Below are 17506 nucleotides of genomic sequence, written 5' to 3'. Positions count from 1 at the left end.
ACTTCTGATTGCCTCTAACCCAAGTCTGATTTTTAGCCAAAAATTAGAGGCAGTTTGACCTGATTACACATAAAAGTGACAGGTCAAAATCCGACATGACCTTTGGGTGCAACAAAGCCATACAGACTGGTAAAGTCCCAGATTTAATCCGGAGTCCAGTCCAGGCTGTTACAAATGACCTCAACATCCCTGGGCTAGAGAGGCGAAAAATATTTGCCAAGTTTCCTACTCCTAATCACTATCCAGTGATTCCTACTGGAAAATGCATGTGTGTGGATGTCAGTTGATGAGAAGCATCAGGTACCCTACCAATGGGCAGGACTTGCATGCACTGGGAAAGTGTACTGCGGCTGACCCCACCGGAATTTGCAGGATCAGCTCATTAGCATACTGTATGGCTCAACTCCTGTGTAATGCAGGAATAAATCTCTGAGGGAGGGTGGAGAGAGGACTTAAAGTGACAGCGGTCACCTGGAGGCGCAGCAGGTTCAGCAGTGGTTTCTCCTCCAGCTGTTCACAGAATGTACAACTGCAGTGTTTTCTTACCAAAGGATTTCTGCACTTTCTCAACACTTTATGGCGTCAACATCAGGCAGTGGGCGATCCAAAGGGCTCAAGTAAGTGGTGGAAGAACAAGGAGGGGAGCCAAGAATATTAGTGATGTGGACGTACAGGCCTTTTCAATGAAATTCGTCAGAGGAGAGACGCCCTGCTGGGCTCAAAGGGGAGGAAGTCACTTAAGACGATTAACAGAACTATGTGGAGGGAAGTGGCAAGGCTGCTGAGTGCCACCTTTTCACCCCCAGGACAGCAGACAAATGCCAGGAAAAGTTTAACGACCTGACAAGACAGGCATGGTGAGAGAACATCTACCTCCCCATTCTACATTGGCACCATGAGACCCCCCTCCACTAATCACCCTCACTTACTAAATCAAATGGCATGTTTTCATTCACATTGCACCATGGTTCAATGGCTGTCTCACTCATCCAACTGGAATCTGGGTTTGGAACTCTCCTCATGAGCCCTTCCTGCCTACGGCCCCTTGTGGCTTGCTTTTAAAGGAGCTCTAAGCAAGCTGAAACTTATGGAGTAATGTTCTCATGCTTAGAGCTGTTAACCTATGGAATAGACTGTCAGCTGCTGCAATGGACGCTGGCTAAAATGAAGCTTCATTAACGACATCCCTGAGTTCCGATAATCCAGATAAACAATTACGGACTTCCCGAGTGTAAATATTTGTTTAGCATTCACTTGACTGGAAAGTCTCTATCGCGCACTACATAAAATGACTAATAAAGTCAGGCTAGTGTATGTAGACCAGCAGGAAACTGTGGAATTGGAGGCCGAAATCACTGGGACTGGCAGACTGATGAAGAGTCTACACCTGAAATGTTGTCTGTTCTCTCCACAGATGCTGACTGATCTGCTGAGTGTTTCCAGCATTTTCTATATTGTTCTTTTAAGATTTCCATCATCTGCAGTGTTTTGCTTTTTGTTAGATAACAGCCATGCGGTTTGAGTTAATGCCTGCAAACCTCTGCAATCAACCCTGCACCATTAAGATATGTAAGGGATGCCCACATTAACTGGCAGCTCGTTCAGTTATAGGCATATTTACTGTTTCTAACTGGACAGTACGACATGCATTGTTGGATAAATCATTAACAATCTTGAAACCCAAAGTGGGTGCTGCTGGGGTTGCCTCCCATTTAGTTTTGAACCAGACAGTCCAATTTTTAAACAGGCTCCTCAGAAATTTCTGAAATGTGTAGTCTAATTCAATCTACAATTTCAGCTTCTCCTACAAATGTAAAATCAGACACAATCCGACTTTTAAACCAGATGTCCATTTTATCCACTTACGTCTGTCTCATGACATGGAGGCATTAATTAGTTGTTTAGGTTTGCAATTAGTTTTCTTCAACAGCAAAACGTACATAAGAATTTAAGCTACAATTCCACCCTCTTCCCGCCCCTACCTTGCCCTCTGTACGGTTCTGGAGTTGGGAACTGCTGGTAACCATAGACACTGCATATAGGTTTATGCGGTTCTGGAGTTGGGAACTGCTGGTAACCATAGACACTGCATATAGGTTTATGCTCTACGGGAGGTATTTTGATGAAACCCAAATAATGATGGTGTCAGAGCAAGAATGCCATAAAATGTCAGGCTTGTGGCTTTTCATGTTACCTGTCCTTCCCCAACCGTCTCGGTATCGATGATTGTGACAACTCCAGGGATGTGTGGGCTACGTCGGGAGGAGCTATGTGTAGAAACCTCGTCCTCAATTGCCCCCGAGGGTAAGCTGCCAGCCAGCCGCCCAACCGCTTCCCCAAACATGGTGAGTCCTGTCTTGAGTGTCTGTATCAATTTCGGAGAGAGACAGAAAGAAGAAAGGAAACAATCAAAACCAGCATCAACTACCCCCACAGACACAGAAAACACAGCAGTCTCCAGCCAGAACAAACGAGGATCAATGGAAAAATGTTTTGATCAGTGCTAAAAACTCTAACTGCAGTGATTAGAAAACACATTACAGCTGATCAATTAGTAGCCAAGCGTTTGTTTCAATTATTAATGATTTGGCAATTTACACAAAGTCTGTTAGTGGGTTATTGTGAAAGGGATTCCACGGACCAACATAATCAGGCGCCACACAGTATTGACGATAGTACATGGTCAGGAAGCCCGATTAACCTTTTAAATGCCACATCAGCTGCGCCCTCCATTAATGCTAATGGCGCTGCTCTCACGTAAGCTGTTAGGGCTCATTTAGAGGCTATCAGGTAACAGGGGAATACAGAAACAGGCTTCACTAAAGCAATTAACTACCCTAGGGTTAAATCAACCGAAAGCAGATGGAAGCAACCAAGACGGTAATTAGATAGTGATAGAACTAAAGGGTTTTATGGAATTCTGGACATCATGCAGAAGTCAGAAGGTCACAATAATTGCATGTTTTCCGATTTAGGTGTGAACAATTACTTAGGCTTGGGAGTCACTGTTTGTTGGCACATGTGTGCCAACAATGACAGCCCAACCGTAATCAATGTCAATTAGCTTCAGCTTGAGACAAAATCGCATTTCCTTTGTGCCAATGTACAAAAGACCACCAGTTAATTGGCAATTTGGTTGATTGGCATAGAAAAAAATTTAAATGGGCAAATACAGAAGTTTAGTTAGACCACAAGTGTGGCTATTTTGCAACCTGTTCTTTTAAATTACAGTAGTACCTTTTGCCAATTGGGGGACACACAAATTTCTGCCAACTCGTAAGTGTTAATTAGTTGGGCGGGGACAGACCATCTACAAGGGTAAGATAATTCACTTACAGACTATTCAAGTAAAGAGTACACATACTTAAGTAATAACAGTGTGCGTATGTGTGTGGGGAGTGCCTGTGAAGTGAAGACAGACCAGCTAACCAAAGGGCAGGTTGAGCCCTTCAATTTACCAGCCTATCCCAGGTTTCTCACTCCAGTACAGAAGCAAGTATGTTATCGCTATCTGCTTACACCTTTAAAACACCGAAGAAAATGGCCATACTTCAGCACTGATTTCACCTTGGGCTCGATGCGGGACAGGGTGAGGTGGATGGCAGCCTGTCTCAGAAGGATCCCAATCAAGTGTGAAACGATGTTTGGGAGCCCATCGCAACACAAAAGTGCCAGGAGATGTGATCAAATCAGACATAATTTTGCAGATCGCTTAAAACTCTGAAAAATGCAAAAGTTCGAGAGTTCAAGCCTGGTAAAAAAAATGTCCTGTTGCAATGCTTGATAGAGGAGTATCACACTTGCTCAACATCAGTGATCAGTTTCCACATGTACGCTGACAACACCCAGCTCTACCTCATTACCTCTTCTCTCGACCCCGCCACGGTGTCTAAATTGTCAGACTGCTTGTCTGACATACAGTTCTGGATGAGCAAAAATGTTCTCCAATTAAATATTGGGAAGACCGAAACCATTGTTTTCAGTCCCCGCCACAAACTCCGTTCCCTAGCAACTGACTCCATCCCTCTCCCTAACATCTGTCTGAGGCTGAACCACACTGTTCGCAACCTTGGTGTCATATTAGACCCTGAAATGAGCTTCCGACCACATATCCACAGCATAACAAAGGCTGCCTACTTCCACCTCCGCCCTAGCCTCAGCTCATCCGCTGCTGAAACCCTCATCCATGCCTTTGTTACCTCTAGACTTGGCTATTCCAACGCACTCCTGGCTGGCCTTCCACATTCCACCCTAAGTAAACCTGAGGTCATCCAAAACTCGGCTGCCTGTGTCCTAACTCGCACCAAGTCCGATTCGCCCATCCCCCTGTGCTCGCTGATCTTCATTGGCTCCTGGTTAAGCAGCACGTTGATTTCAAAATTCTTATCCTTGTTTTCAAATCCGTCCATGGCCTCATCCCTTTCTATCTCTGTAATCTCCTTCAGCCCCACAACCCCCCGAGATACCTGCGCTACTCTAATTCTGCCCTCTTGAGCATCCCGGATAATAATCGCTCAACCATTGGTGGCCGTGCCTTCTGTTGCCTCGGCCCTAAGCTCTGGAATTCCCTGCCTAAACCTGTCCGCCTCGCTACCTCTCTTTCCTCCTTTAAGACACTCCTTAAAACCTACCTCTTTGATCAAGCTTTTGGTCACTTGCCCCAATTTATCCTTCTGTGGCTCGGTGTCAAATTATTTGTCTTATAACACTCCTGTGCAGTGCCTTGGGACATTTTACTACGTTAAAGGCACTATATAAATACAAGTTGTTAGAAACATAGAAAAATAGGAGCAGGAGCAGGCCATTCGGCCCTTCGAGCCTGCTACATAAGAACATAAGAAATAGGAGCAGGAGTAGGCCAATCGGCCCCTCGAGCCTGCTCCGCCATTCAATAAGATCATGGCTGATCTGATCCTAACCGCCAATCTACTATCACAGAACCATCTCCTGAATCTAACAGAATTAGACACACGAAATAGGAGCAGGATCAGGCTACACGTCCCCTGGGCCCGCTCCGCTACCCACAGGGCCATGTCCGATCCGAACCTAGACTCATGTCCAAATTCCTGCCCGCTCCCCGTAACCCTTAATTCCCTTTACTTCTAGGAAACTGTCTATTTCTGTTTTAAATTTATGTAATGATGTAGCTTCTACAGCTTTTTGGGGCAGCATATTCCATGGACCTACCACCCTCTGAGTAAAGTAGTTCCTCCTCATCTCAGTTTTGAAAGAGCAGCCCCTTATTCTAAGACTATGCCCCTAGTTCTAGTTTCACCCATCGTCGGGAACATCCTCCCCGCATCCACCCGATCCAACCCCTTCACAATCTTATATGTTTCAATAAGATCGCCTCTCATTCTTCTGAACTCCAATGAGTAGAGTCCCAATCTACTCAACCTCTCCTCATATCAAATCAAATCAAAATCAAATCAAATCAAATCAAATCAACTTTTATTGTCATTGTTAGTGCACAAGTGCAGTACAACGAAATGTAGGCTTGCGGCTCCCGAGAGTGTACAATTTGGATTAGGACACTTAAAACATTTCAACATACATTTGTACATATATATTAGCATAAATATGACCATAATAAAGTGCATCGGCAGATGTGCAGGCTTTAGTGTTTATTTGTGGAGTTCAGTAGGATGACAGCCCTGGGAAAGAAGCTGTTCCTAAATCTGGTCGTACGGGTGCGAATGCATCTGTAGCGTCTTCCAGATGGTAGGAGGGCGAACAGACTGTGGCTGGGGTGGGTAGGGTCTTTGATGATGGACCGTGCCCTCCGTAGGCAGCGTTTCTGATATATATGTTCTATGGTCGGTAGCCGGGTGCCGGTAATGCGTTGGGCAGTTTTGACTACCCGCTGCAGGGCTTTCCGGTCATGGGAGCTACAGCTGCCGTACCATACCGTGATACAGTTTGTCAGGATGCTCTCTCTAGTGCAGCGGTAGAAGTTAGAGAGGATCGGGGGTGACAGATTACATCCCTTCAGCCTCCTCAAGAAATATAGGCGCTGCTGGGCCTTCTTCACCAGAGAGGAGGTGTTGAGGGACCAGGAGAGGTCTTCCGTGATGTGGACTCCGAGGAACTTAAAGCTGGCCACCCTTTCCACCTCCGCCCCATTGATGTGGATGGGGGTGTGACTTCCGCCTTTGGACTTCCTGAAGTCCACGATTATTTCCTTTGTTTTCTTGGTGTTAAGGGCCAGGTTGTTGTCGACGCACCACTTCACGAGACGCTGGACCTCCTCCCTGTAGGCTGACTCATCGTTGTTGGTGATCTGGCCTACTACCGTGGTGTCATCTGCAAACTTGATGATGGTGTTGGAACCATTAACAGCCACACAGTCGTGGGTGAAGAGGGAGTAGAGGAGGGGGCTCAGCACACATCCTTGTGGGGCCCCCGTGTTCAGGGTCGGGGGGGGGAGGTGTGGTTACCTAATTTGACAGACTGGGGTCTGTTTGTTAGGAAGTCCAGGGTCCAGTTGCAGAGGGAAATGTTCAGGCCAAGAGTTTGGAGTTTGGTGGCCAGCTTGTTGGGGACGATAGTGTTGAATGCTGAGCTGTAGTCTATAAACAACATTCTGATGTAGGTCTCCTTACCATCTAGGTGATTCAGTGCCGAGTGTAGAGCAGTTGTGATTGCATCCTCCGTTGATCTGTTTGCCCGATAGGCAAACTGGTGTTGGTCAAGGGAGGCAGGAACACTGGCTTTGATGTGGGCTAAGACCAGTCTCTCGAAACACTTCATTATGATGGGTGTGAGTGCGACAGGTCGATAGTCGTTCAGACATGTCACAGCCGCTTGTTTAGGCACAGGAATGATGGTGGCGGTCTTGAAGCATGTAGGGACTACTGCCTGGGCCAATGACAGGTTGAAGATGGCAGTGAAGACATCAGCCAGCTGATCAGCACATTCCTTGAGTACCCGTCCAGGGATGCTATCCGGTCCAGTAGCCTTTCGTGTGTTCACTCTGCGTAGAGCGCCCCTTACGTCGGAGGTCGACAGAGTGAGCACCTGGTCTTCCGGGGGTGGCAAGGCTTTGGTAGCCGGCTCCTTGTTGTCCCTGTTGAAGCGAGCGTAGAAGTTGTTAAGCTCCTCCGGAAGGGAGGCATCGCTGACCGGGGGACTGGTGTTTTTGCCCTTGTAGTCAGTGATGGACTGGGTGCCTTGCCACATGCGCCGGGGGTCCGAGTTGTTGCGGAAGTGATCCTCTATCCGCAGTGTCTGTTTCCATTTGGCAGTCCTGATACCCTTTTTTAGGTTGGTCCTAGCTGCACTGTAAGCCGCCACGTCGCCAGATTTAAATGCTGCGTCGCGTGCTTTCAACAGTGAGCGGACCTCTCCGTTCATCCAGGGTTTCTGGTTGGGGTATGACCTGATATCCCCTCATCCCTGGGATTAACCGAGTGAACCTTCTTTGTACTGACTCGAGAGCAAGTATGTCTTTTCTTAAGTATGGACACCAAAACTGTATGCAGTATTCCAGGTGCGGTCTCACCAATACCTTGTACAACTGAAGCAATACCTCCCTATTTTTATATTCTATCCCCCTAGCAATGAAAGCCAACATTCCATTGGCCTTCTTAATCACTTGCTGCACCTGCATACTAACCTTTTGAGTTTCGTGCACCAGGACCCCCAGATCCCTTTGTACTTCAGTACTTTCCAGTTTCTTGCCATTAAGATAATAACTTGTTCTACGATTTTTCCTGCCAAAGTGCATAACCTCACACTTTCCAGTATTGTATTCCATCTGCCAAATCTCTGCCCACTTACTTCGCCTGTCTATGTCCCCTTGCAGGTTTTTTATGTCCTCCTCACTCACTACTTTCCCTCCCACCGCCATTCAATATGATCATGGCTGATCCTCTATCTCAATACCATATTCCCGCTCTCTCCCCATACCCCTTGATACCTTTTGTGTCTAGAAATCTATCTATCTCCTTCTTAAATATATTCAGTGACTTGGCCTCCACAGCCTTCTGTGGTAGAGAATGCCACAGGTTCACCACCCTCTGAGTGAAGAAATGTCTCCTCATCTCAGTGCTAAATGTCCTACCCCGTATCCTGAGACTGTGACCTCTTGTTCTAGAGCCCCCAGCCAGAGGAAACATCCTCCCTGTATCCAGTCTGTCTAGCCATGTCAGAATTTTATACGTTTCAATGAGATCCCCTCTCATTCTTCTAAACTCTAGTGAATACAGGCCTAGTCGACCCAATCTCTCCTCATAAGACAGTCCTGCCATCCCAGGAATCAGTCTGGTGAACCTTCGCTGCACTCCCTCTATGGCAAGTATATCCTTTCTTAGGTAAGGAGACCAAAACTGCACACAGTACTCCAGGTGTGGTCTCACCAAGGCCCTGTATAACTGTAGTAAGACATCCTTGCTCCTGTACTCAAATCCTCTTGCAATGAAGGCCAACATACCATTTGCCTTCCTAACTGCTTGCTGCACCTGCATATTTGCTTTCAGTGACTGGTGTACAAGGACACCCAGGTCCCTTTGTACATCAACATTTCCCAATCTATCACCATTTAAATAATACTCTGCCTTTCTGTTTTTCATACCGAAGTGGATAACTTCACATTTATCCACGTTATATTGCATCTGTCATGTATTTGCCCATTCACTCAACTTGTCTAAATCGCCTTGAAGCCTCTTTGCGTCCTCCTCACAACTCACAATCCCACCTAGTTCTGTGTCATCAGCAAACTTGGAAATATTACATTTGGTTCCCTCATCTAAATCATTGATATATATTGTGAATAGCTGGGGCCCAAGCACCGATCCCTGGGGTACCCCACTAGTCACCGCCTGCCACCCCGTAAAAGACCCATTTATTCCTACTTTCTGTTTCCTGTCTGTTAACCAATTTTCAATCCATGTCAGTATATTACCCCCAATCCCATGTGCTTTAATTTTGCACACTACCTCTTATGTGGGACTTTATCAAAGGCCTTCTGTTGTTGTTGTTGTATCGAATATGGGTTAACCGTTTCAAGTCTAAATGCCATTCAGAAGGTGTGGGGAGGGGGTTCTCAATATTGTAAATGTCTCTTATAGTGGATTAACCCTTTGGCTGTTACAAATTAGTTTTTATAATTTTTATTTTCAATCAAAATTAGGTGTCTAATTTTCAACCAACTTTGAGAAAAAGCTTAAGCCGCACTGACTCACATCCTTTCAGATATGCTCACCCCAATATTTAAATAAATTTAAATAAATAAATACAAATATTTAAATAGAGCAATGAAGTGAGAACGTAAATCTGGTTAACATTGATGCCCTGGTGAAAGCAGTGCACTGGTAAGTTTCTTTTTTTGGGGGGGAAGGGAATGTTTATCAAGAAACTGGGGAAACCTCTGAATCTGCGGAATTCATCTCATGGAATTATCATCACTCACCAGGACTAGTTTAAATGTCTCATCTGGAGTATGGTAACCCCCAACACGACACAATACAATTGCCAACATTTTAGCTCTGACTTTTACATTTGGAAACAAAGCTTAAAATTATCTCATCTGGGGCAGATGTCGAGGTGTTACAATTGGCTTCAGCACGCTGTGCTGGAGAAAAAAAACCAAGCAGTCAGGATTCCTGCTCCTTTATCCAGTGACTCATGCTGGAAATTTGTGGGTAAGAGCAGGATCTAATTTGGCCGCGATACCCTCCAGCGGATGAATAGTCGGCCGACACTTGCCGTGTAAACTCACACTTGAAGAATGGCCAATGACCAATTATATTGGAGGGCAATCAGTACCAGCAGAATAGCCCCCCAGCAAATGTCAGAGCCTGCAGGACAGAAGGGGAGCCAAACTGGGGGAAAACTGGAGTTCAATCATTTGTCCTGACTTTTCAATCAATCCCTATTAAGAAAGTGACCCAGGTTCCACACAGCAGTCTTCACTTTGTAGAAATTCAGGGTGAAATTTTAGTAAGAAATCTCTTTCATAAAAGTGAGCATCTTCCAAAATATAATTGATGCCATACAGGCATTGCTTTTTATTTGTTGTAATCTGATGAATGGCTGAATCACACAACACATTCCACAGGCTGCAAAAATGGTGAAATGTGCAATCTCGGTTACGAATTATTCGCTCAACAGGAATGCAGGACGAAAATTCAGTTAACAAGAGGGAATATAATGGGCGCAGATAGAAAAAGGATTTGGATTTTTTTTTTTAAATGGATGGGTGTTGTTATTTTGAACTTTGTCCTTCCCTGCTCTTCATTCAGATCACCTGACTGAGCAAGTGGCCAACATCACAGCCATTGATTATCATCTGGCAGTGACAGTCACAGCCTTACAGAACCAACGTAGAGGGGCAGCAAGTATCGATATTTATAACCTCTATAACTAACTCAAAACTTCAAAGCACAAAGAATTTGAATCACAGTTCCATGTGGAACCAGAATTCTGTCAGCGCTGTTCATTTTCCCCCAAGAAAATTGTGTGTTTAGGGTGAAAGCTTTAAAATGCTTTGACAGAGACTGGCTTCTAGGGAAGGGATAAATGAGGCTATGATGCCGGTCCCTGAAGGCTATCTGCTAGAAAGTGCATGTGTACGTCAGGTGAGGTTGGGTTCGGGCATGGCTGCGATGCCCTCTGTGATTGAATACCCTGCTTTGACCTCATTATCTAGGGTCACCCATGAAGAATGGTCACATAGAGGGTGTATCACAGGGCATCCGGCACCTTATAGAATGGTACAGTCAACTAGCAGCAGTCAATGCCTTCAGAATAGGTATACCTATCAAGAACGGATGAGCAGGCTGGGTCTCTTTTCTCTTGAAAAGAGAAGGCTGAGGGGTGACCTAATAGAGGACTTTAAAATTATGTAAGATTTTGATAGAGTGGATACAGAGGGAATGTTTCCACTTGTGGGGAAGAGCAAAACTAGAGGCCATCAATATAAGATAGTCACCAAGAAATCCAATAGGGAATTCAGGAGTGGTGAGAATGTGGAACTCGCTACCACAGGTAGTGGTTGAAGTGAATAGTATAGATGCAATTAAGGGGAGGCTAGATAAGCATATGAGGGAGAAGGGAATAGAGGGTTATGCTGATAGAGTTAGATGAGGAAAGACGGGAAGAGGCTTGAGTGGAGCACAAATGCCGGCATGGACTGGTTGGGCTGAATGGCCTGTTTCTCTGATGTATATCCTATGTAATCCTATGTAAAATTGGAGGGGGGGGGTGGTGACAGAGAAAAAAAACTGCACCCCAGTGCACTTACATTTATTTTTGTCAAAAGGACAAGAAAAGGCCCAAGGTTCATCCTTTTAGTATCCTAACTCTTCCATTGTAACATTCAGCATCACTCCTAAAGCTTTTGTCTCTACTACCTTACTTGGCAAATTTTACTTACGCTTACAGTTCTTTTGAGTAAAGAAATTCCTCCCTATATATCTATTTCTCACTCATTTAAATCTACATCCTGTGGTCTTTCTTTCCTGGATTAATTTGAGGTAACATTCTTGGTTTCCTCTATCTCTAACATTTAACTCAATGGGGACCCCCCCCACTCCCACTTTATCTCATCCTATTCATACTGTACAGCTGAAGCTTCTGTCCACTTTTCACCTGGAATCAGTCTTGTTGCTCTTCTCTGCACTGTAAAGGTACACTGAGTGTAAAACCCCAACATAATCTCTGAATACATATCCCAGCATTCTATTGACTTTTTAATTGTTTCACCACATTGTCCAGACATTGAAAGTGATGAGTCAATCATCACTCCCGGTTTCCTTTCTAAGTCTCCCTCTGCCACTTCTTTCCCATTCATCACGTACTTACGTTGCATATTTTTCTGACCAATTTGCAATGCATTTAGCAAACAAAGTCAATCGAAATGCATATTCGATAGGCCTGGCTGTGCCGTGATGATTTACAAAGCAAGAAATAAGGGGATAATAATGACTCCTTTTTTGTTACCAAACATTTGAAACTGAGTTTAGTTTCATACTTCACAGCATTTTGCTGCCTTGATTTCCTGCCCTGGTTTACAGAGTTGTTTTAGGATCCTGCAAGCAGCTTAAAGGACAGCAAACAGTTCATTCACTGTCCCTTCGGGTCAGTGCTGCACTCACTTTGGCGGCACTGATGACTGTGGCAGTATAAGACTGGACGTTGTCTCCACAGGCCCCACCACGGGATCGATGGCAGTGGATGAGCTGAGTAGGGGCAGAAGACAGACAGTAACATTAGCTAAAGCAATACAACTTCAGTAGCGATTAATAATTCTTATTGACTTGTAGAAACAAAGATGACATGAATCAGTCATTCATAAAAGAAAAACTTATGAAATAATACTGAGTGGCCTACAGGTGGCGCTGTCCAGGGAGAGTATAAATACTCGGGCACAGGCCCAGCTTGCGCAGAACATTCTTAACAGGAACTAGTGAAAGACACAACTAGACCTCCATGCTGTAAAACAGTTGATTAAAGCTTTGTTTAATGCTTAGACCAAGTGCCTAGTAGTTTTCTTACGTCAAAAGGTGTGGCGATTTTCCTTTTCCTTCCAAGAAAGCATTTTCCTTCCAAGAAAGCATCAGAAATCTTTGTGGCAAATAATTTTGTATTTTTGTCATTTATCTTAATATATAGCATTTTAAATTCTGATTAAAAGCAAGAAATGCTTCCCATTACAAAGAGAGACAAAACATATACACACTTCAGACACCAATCTATAATTAATAATTGATGGCCCAGAAATTCGGGTCTCCACGGGTGAATACGCACGGGGTACTCACCCGTAGGCCCGATGGAAGTGCCGGTTTCCTGCATGCACTGCGCAAGCGCGGGAAACCGGCACTTCCGTTCCTCTGAAAGCAGGGGTTCAGAGGTCGAACGCGTGTGCGGGGGAGTCTGCGCGTGCGCTTTGAACTTATGTTTTTTTTACAGGTTTTTCCGTGAGGGTAAGTCTTTAGAATTTAGAAATTTAAAAAGCAGGCATAAGGCCTGCTTTTACAAGGTAAGTGGTCAATTAATTAAAATTAAAACATTTTTTCCACAGGTTTATTATTTTTAAATACTTTAAAGCAAGGTAAGTTTATTTTTAGCCCCGTTAGAATATAAAATTATTTTTTCCAAAAATTTAAATTATTGTTTAAAATAGTTATTTAATGTAATTTATAGTTTATTTAAAAAATGTGATGTTTTTAAAAAATTTATTTGAAGGTTTACTGCTATTTTGGGGCCATAGTATTTATAAGTCTTGACAACTCTTCCTGTCAAGACTTATGAATGGAGCATTCCCTGCTCCGATTGGCTGCCCATGGCCCACGTGATCCCAGGGGACGTGTCGAACTAACTGCGCCCCTGGGACACGCAAGCACTGCGCGCCGGCAGTTGGGCCAGGCCCCAGATCGGAATACCACGGGGCCCTACAGCTCAACTGCCGGCGCGCAAGGTAAGTGCAGGTCGGGGGCTTGCACCCGCGGGAAGCCCCCGACCCGAATTTCTGGGCCAATATATAAAAAATGTTGCACCTGTACGCAGTTCCTGTCAACTTTTTCCATTATGAATGCCTATGGCCACTTTTATAATGCAATCGGATTTGTCACACTGTAAGTACACCCCCCCCTCCAGTGGAGATGCTACAGCGCCACCACTGCCAGTAGAGTGTAATTTCAGACCGTTTCCATTAAAGAGGTGGGCATAGGAATTTACAAGGAAAATATATAAAATTAAAGACAGAACTTTTGACTTTAAATTGGGAACTGAATAGTGTCTGCGTGTCCTGGTCCAATTATCCCTCAATTGGGCCACCCTTACATATGTAAATGAGGGGCCTAACGACCATTTTAGGCCACAATGCCAAACTTTGATATCACGGAGCAGGGCAGGAGCCCGGCCTTCTCCGCTCGAGACTCTTAAGCGGTTGCTGAGCGACCACCAACATAAGGTAAGTTACCTTTACAAACAAAATGTTTATTTTAAATCGTTGCTGTGGCACTAGGAGGAGCAGGAACGCTTCCCGGACTCCACTGTATTCAGATTGCTCCCCCTCCCCCGCCGTCTCCCGTTGTCACTCCACACCCCCTCTCTCCTCCTGGTACTTACCTTCAGGTCACTACTGAGGAGGCAAGCAGCCTGATATTCATTTCTTACACTGTGAGCTGCCTGTGGTGGCACGACAGGTGCCGGCTGCTCGCCCAATTAGGATTAGAGGCCCGATTTTGGGCCGGGACTCAGGCCACCCGATTCGGGCGTGCGTTGCAGCCACATCGCCAGCTTCTCACCCGAAACCAGCTGCCAACGAATTTATACCCTGCACACTCATAACCAGCCACAAAACATATATCATACTGGTAAAAACGCTGAAGATACCAATTAAAATGTCTTCATTATTGCACTCGTTTCTCTGAGCTGCCATGTACCCTATTTTTTTAATTCATTCACGGGATGTGGGTGTCGCTGGCAAGGCCAGCATTTATTGACCATCCCTAGTAGCCCTTGAGAAGGTAGTGGTGAGCCACCTTCTTGAACCACTACAGTCCATGTGGCGAAGGTGCTCCCACAGTGCTGTTAGGTAGGGAGTTCCAGGATTTTGACCCAGCGACGATGAAGGATTGGCGATATATTTCCAAGTCAGGATGGTGTGTGACTTGGAGGGCAACCCGGAGGTGGTGGTGTTCCCATGCACCTGCTGCCTTTGTCTTTCTAGGTGGTAGAGGTCGCAGGTTTGGGGGGTGCTGTCGAAGAAGCCTTGGCGAGTTGCTGCAGTGTATCTTGTAGGAGGTACACACTGCAGCCACGGTCTGCCGGTGGTGGAGGGAGTGAATGTTGAAGGTGGTGGATGGGGTGCCAATCAAGCGGGCTGCTTTGTCCTGGATGGTGTCGAGCTTCTTGAATGTTGTTGGAGCTGCACTCATCCAGGCAAGTGGAGAGATCACACTCCTTACTTGTGCCTTGTAGATGGTAGAAAGGCTTTGGGGAGTCAGGAGGTGAGTCACTCGCCGCAGAATACCCAGCCTCTGACCTGCTCTTGTAGCCACAGTATTTATTGTCTCCTGCTGGCATGTCACACTTGCTAAATGTAAGGGTACTCAGGGCACACAACTGAAAATCAGGTATTGGCTTCCAGCTCTAATCTCTGCATCTAAGCAACTTTTTTGTTTGCTGCCTTTATAAAGTTACAGTTTACATCGAGCTCTATAAAGCACAAAAGAAAAGGTTCACCTTACCTTGTTTTCAGCATAGGCAAGCCAGCGGCTTCCCAACGCTATTGGGTTAGGGTTCGGGCCTGGACATGGAAAACAACCTGGAAAAGGGGGAAAAATAAAAAGCAGTGAACATTCTATTCTCAGGTGACTGCACATCATCCACAGCCAAGAGTGCAGGTGAGCAACTTTCTCTCAACCCTCTGGCAATGTCACTTTGAACCTGGCCACCAGTGGGTGCACAAAGGTACCTTGGAGGTTCTCTGCTCAGACTCTCCCTCCCTGTGTGGTAGTATCCACTGAGCAGTTTCTCACAACTGAGATCAAGAACTCAGTGGCCGAGCGATCATGGGGTCTGAATGCACTGCAGTTAGACCCTTTTTAATTCGCAATAGATTGCTTGCGCTCAGACCGCGTTTTGTCATGTTTCAAACAGCGAAGACAGCATAAACTGAAAGATACTGAAAATTCAGCAAGACTTGTTGGTTTGAAATTTTTTTGATCCTTGAGATGGGATCGCTCTCTACTTTATACTAGCAGATCTCCTGTGGCATTGCTCGTGGTGAGTCGGCCGATACACTGTCTTAAAATAATATGGAATGTCATCAATGAAGTGTGACAGGGAAAGAGTTACAAGAGGTAAGTGTGACACCTACAGGAACTGCACACCTTAGGCAAGACTATTACCAGTGAATCTTCTGTCACACTGCTGACAAGAGGTCCAAGGCAGTATTGTTTTATAAGGAAGTGGTTATGATGTGGTGGTGGTGACAAGTGAGAGAATGAATGAAATAATGTGTTCCTGTCCTGATGTCTCCAAGCCTGGCTGTGCCTATTCAGTTGCTATTTGTTTCATTGATTGATTTGTGCATGGCTTGCTTTCCCTGCATATATTCAGGGTATTTTATTTATTAATTAGCAGCTACCATGCTCCCCCCAAGGTCCTACTGGATGTACTCAGGGATAATTTATTCAACGTTTGATGCACATCTGCATTGGTGCCACTGAAGCCCGGTTACATTTAGTTGGACCCAGATTTATTTATTTATTATAATAACAACAGAAAACGCTGGAAAAACTCAGCAGGCCAGGCAGCATCGGTGGAGAGAGAAACACAGTCAACGCTTCAGGTCGATGACCTTTCGTCAGAACTGGAAAAAAGCAGGAAATGGAAAGCAAGTTTAGGGGCTGGGAAAAGGGGGAGGGGATGAAATAACAAAAGGGAAGGTCAGTAATAGGATAGAAAGCAGGAGAGATTAAGAGACAATGAGAGACATTAAGAGATATTCAAGTCAAGAGGAGGTGGTAATAGGACAGGTTAAGGAACAAAGGATGGCGCTAGATGAGGTGTGAATTGCGCTGGCAGAATGAAGGACAGCTGCCATGTGGGAGGGAAGAAAAAAAGGGCCAAACAACAAGTGTGGATAAAAAAAAAAGAAAATATATATATGTGATAGGGGCCGAGATTATGATCTGAAATTGTTGAACTCTATGTTGAGTCCAGAGGGCTATAGAGTGCCTAATCAAAAGATGAGGTGCTGTTCCTCGAGCTTACGCTGAGCTTCCGTGGAACAATACAAGAGGCCGAGGACGGTGAGGTCTGAGTGGGAATGGAGCGGTGAATTTGTTTGTTTGATCGATCGATCTCAATCAATCAATCAACTAACTATCTAACTAACTGCTTGGGAGGGGGGGGGAGTGGGGTCTTCTCCCCGCATGTTCCACTGCATTTTTGGAAGCTGCATTTATTTATCTATCAATTGCCAGTTGGCCCACTACTCCTGAAACTGGAGTTGACGCTTCGAGGACGGATTCATTTGTATTTATTGCATTTGCAGGTGCCACGCTTTCCATGCCCCAAGCCCGAGTCCATGTGAGGAGGGCAGATTCATTAAAGTATTAAATTACTGGCTGGCATGATGCCCCTCCCCCCCCCCGCCCACTTCTGAAAACTAATAACATTTACTTAGGCAGCATCTTGCTGAATGGCCCACTTCCTGTGTTGACCAGTAAAGTTTATTGAGGCTGCATTCAGCGAGATAATTAACTGGCAGTTAGCCCCTGCCTACATATTCAAGGTTGCATTTATTTATATAGTTAATTGTTCGCTGGCATGCTGCCCCCAAAAACCAGATTCAGTCTGGTGCCACTACATTCGCTCAAAAATGAAGTTCCAGTCATTGTTAAAACACAATTATAATTACAAAAACCTTACTCTTAGCTGGTTGTGGACAAAGCTGGGAGACAGAGGCTCGTATTTTCCGGTCCCTACGGGTGTGTGCGAGCTGTGTACACACCCGTAGGGACCTCGCAAGTGCCGGTTTCAGGCATGCGAA

The 17506-nt window shown here is 45.2% G+C and overlaps 1 protein-coding gene across 3 annotated transcripts in view; it reads right to left on the bottom strand.

Moving 5' to 3' along the window:
• Positions 1-17506, bottom strand: part of bcas3 (BCAS3 microtubule associated cell migration factor) — a 1023442-nt gene that overhangs the window by 792016 nt on the left and 213920 nt on the right. For all 3 annotated transcript variants that reach the window (XM_085964689.1, XM_085964691.1, XM_085964690.1), the window contains exons 10-12: positions 15195-15271; positions 12096-12179; positions 2195-2365 (exon numbers count right to left, since the gene is read on the bottom strand). In XM_085964689.1, coding sequence (XP_085820815.1) covers positions 2195-2365; positions 12096-12179; positions 15195-15271 — 332 coding nt within the window. The remainder of the gene's footprint in view (positions 1-2194; positions 2366-12095; positions 12180-15194; positions 15272-17506) is intronic.

This window comes from Somniosus microcephalus, chromosome 22 (genome assembly GCF_052327205.1).
Source record: "Somniosus microcephalus isolate GS21.2 chromosome 22, FLI_Smic_1.0, whole genome shotgun sequence".
In the NCBI taxonomy this organism is placed as follows: Eukaryota; Metazoa; Chordata; class Chondrichthyes; order Squaliformes; family Somniosidae; genus Somniosus; species Somniosus microcephalus.
The sequence above is the reverse complement of the archived record's forward strand: the minus strand, read 5'-3'. Positions and strand labels throughout refer to the sequence as shown.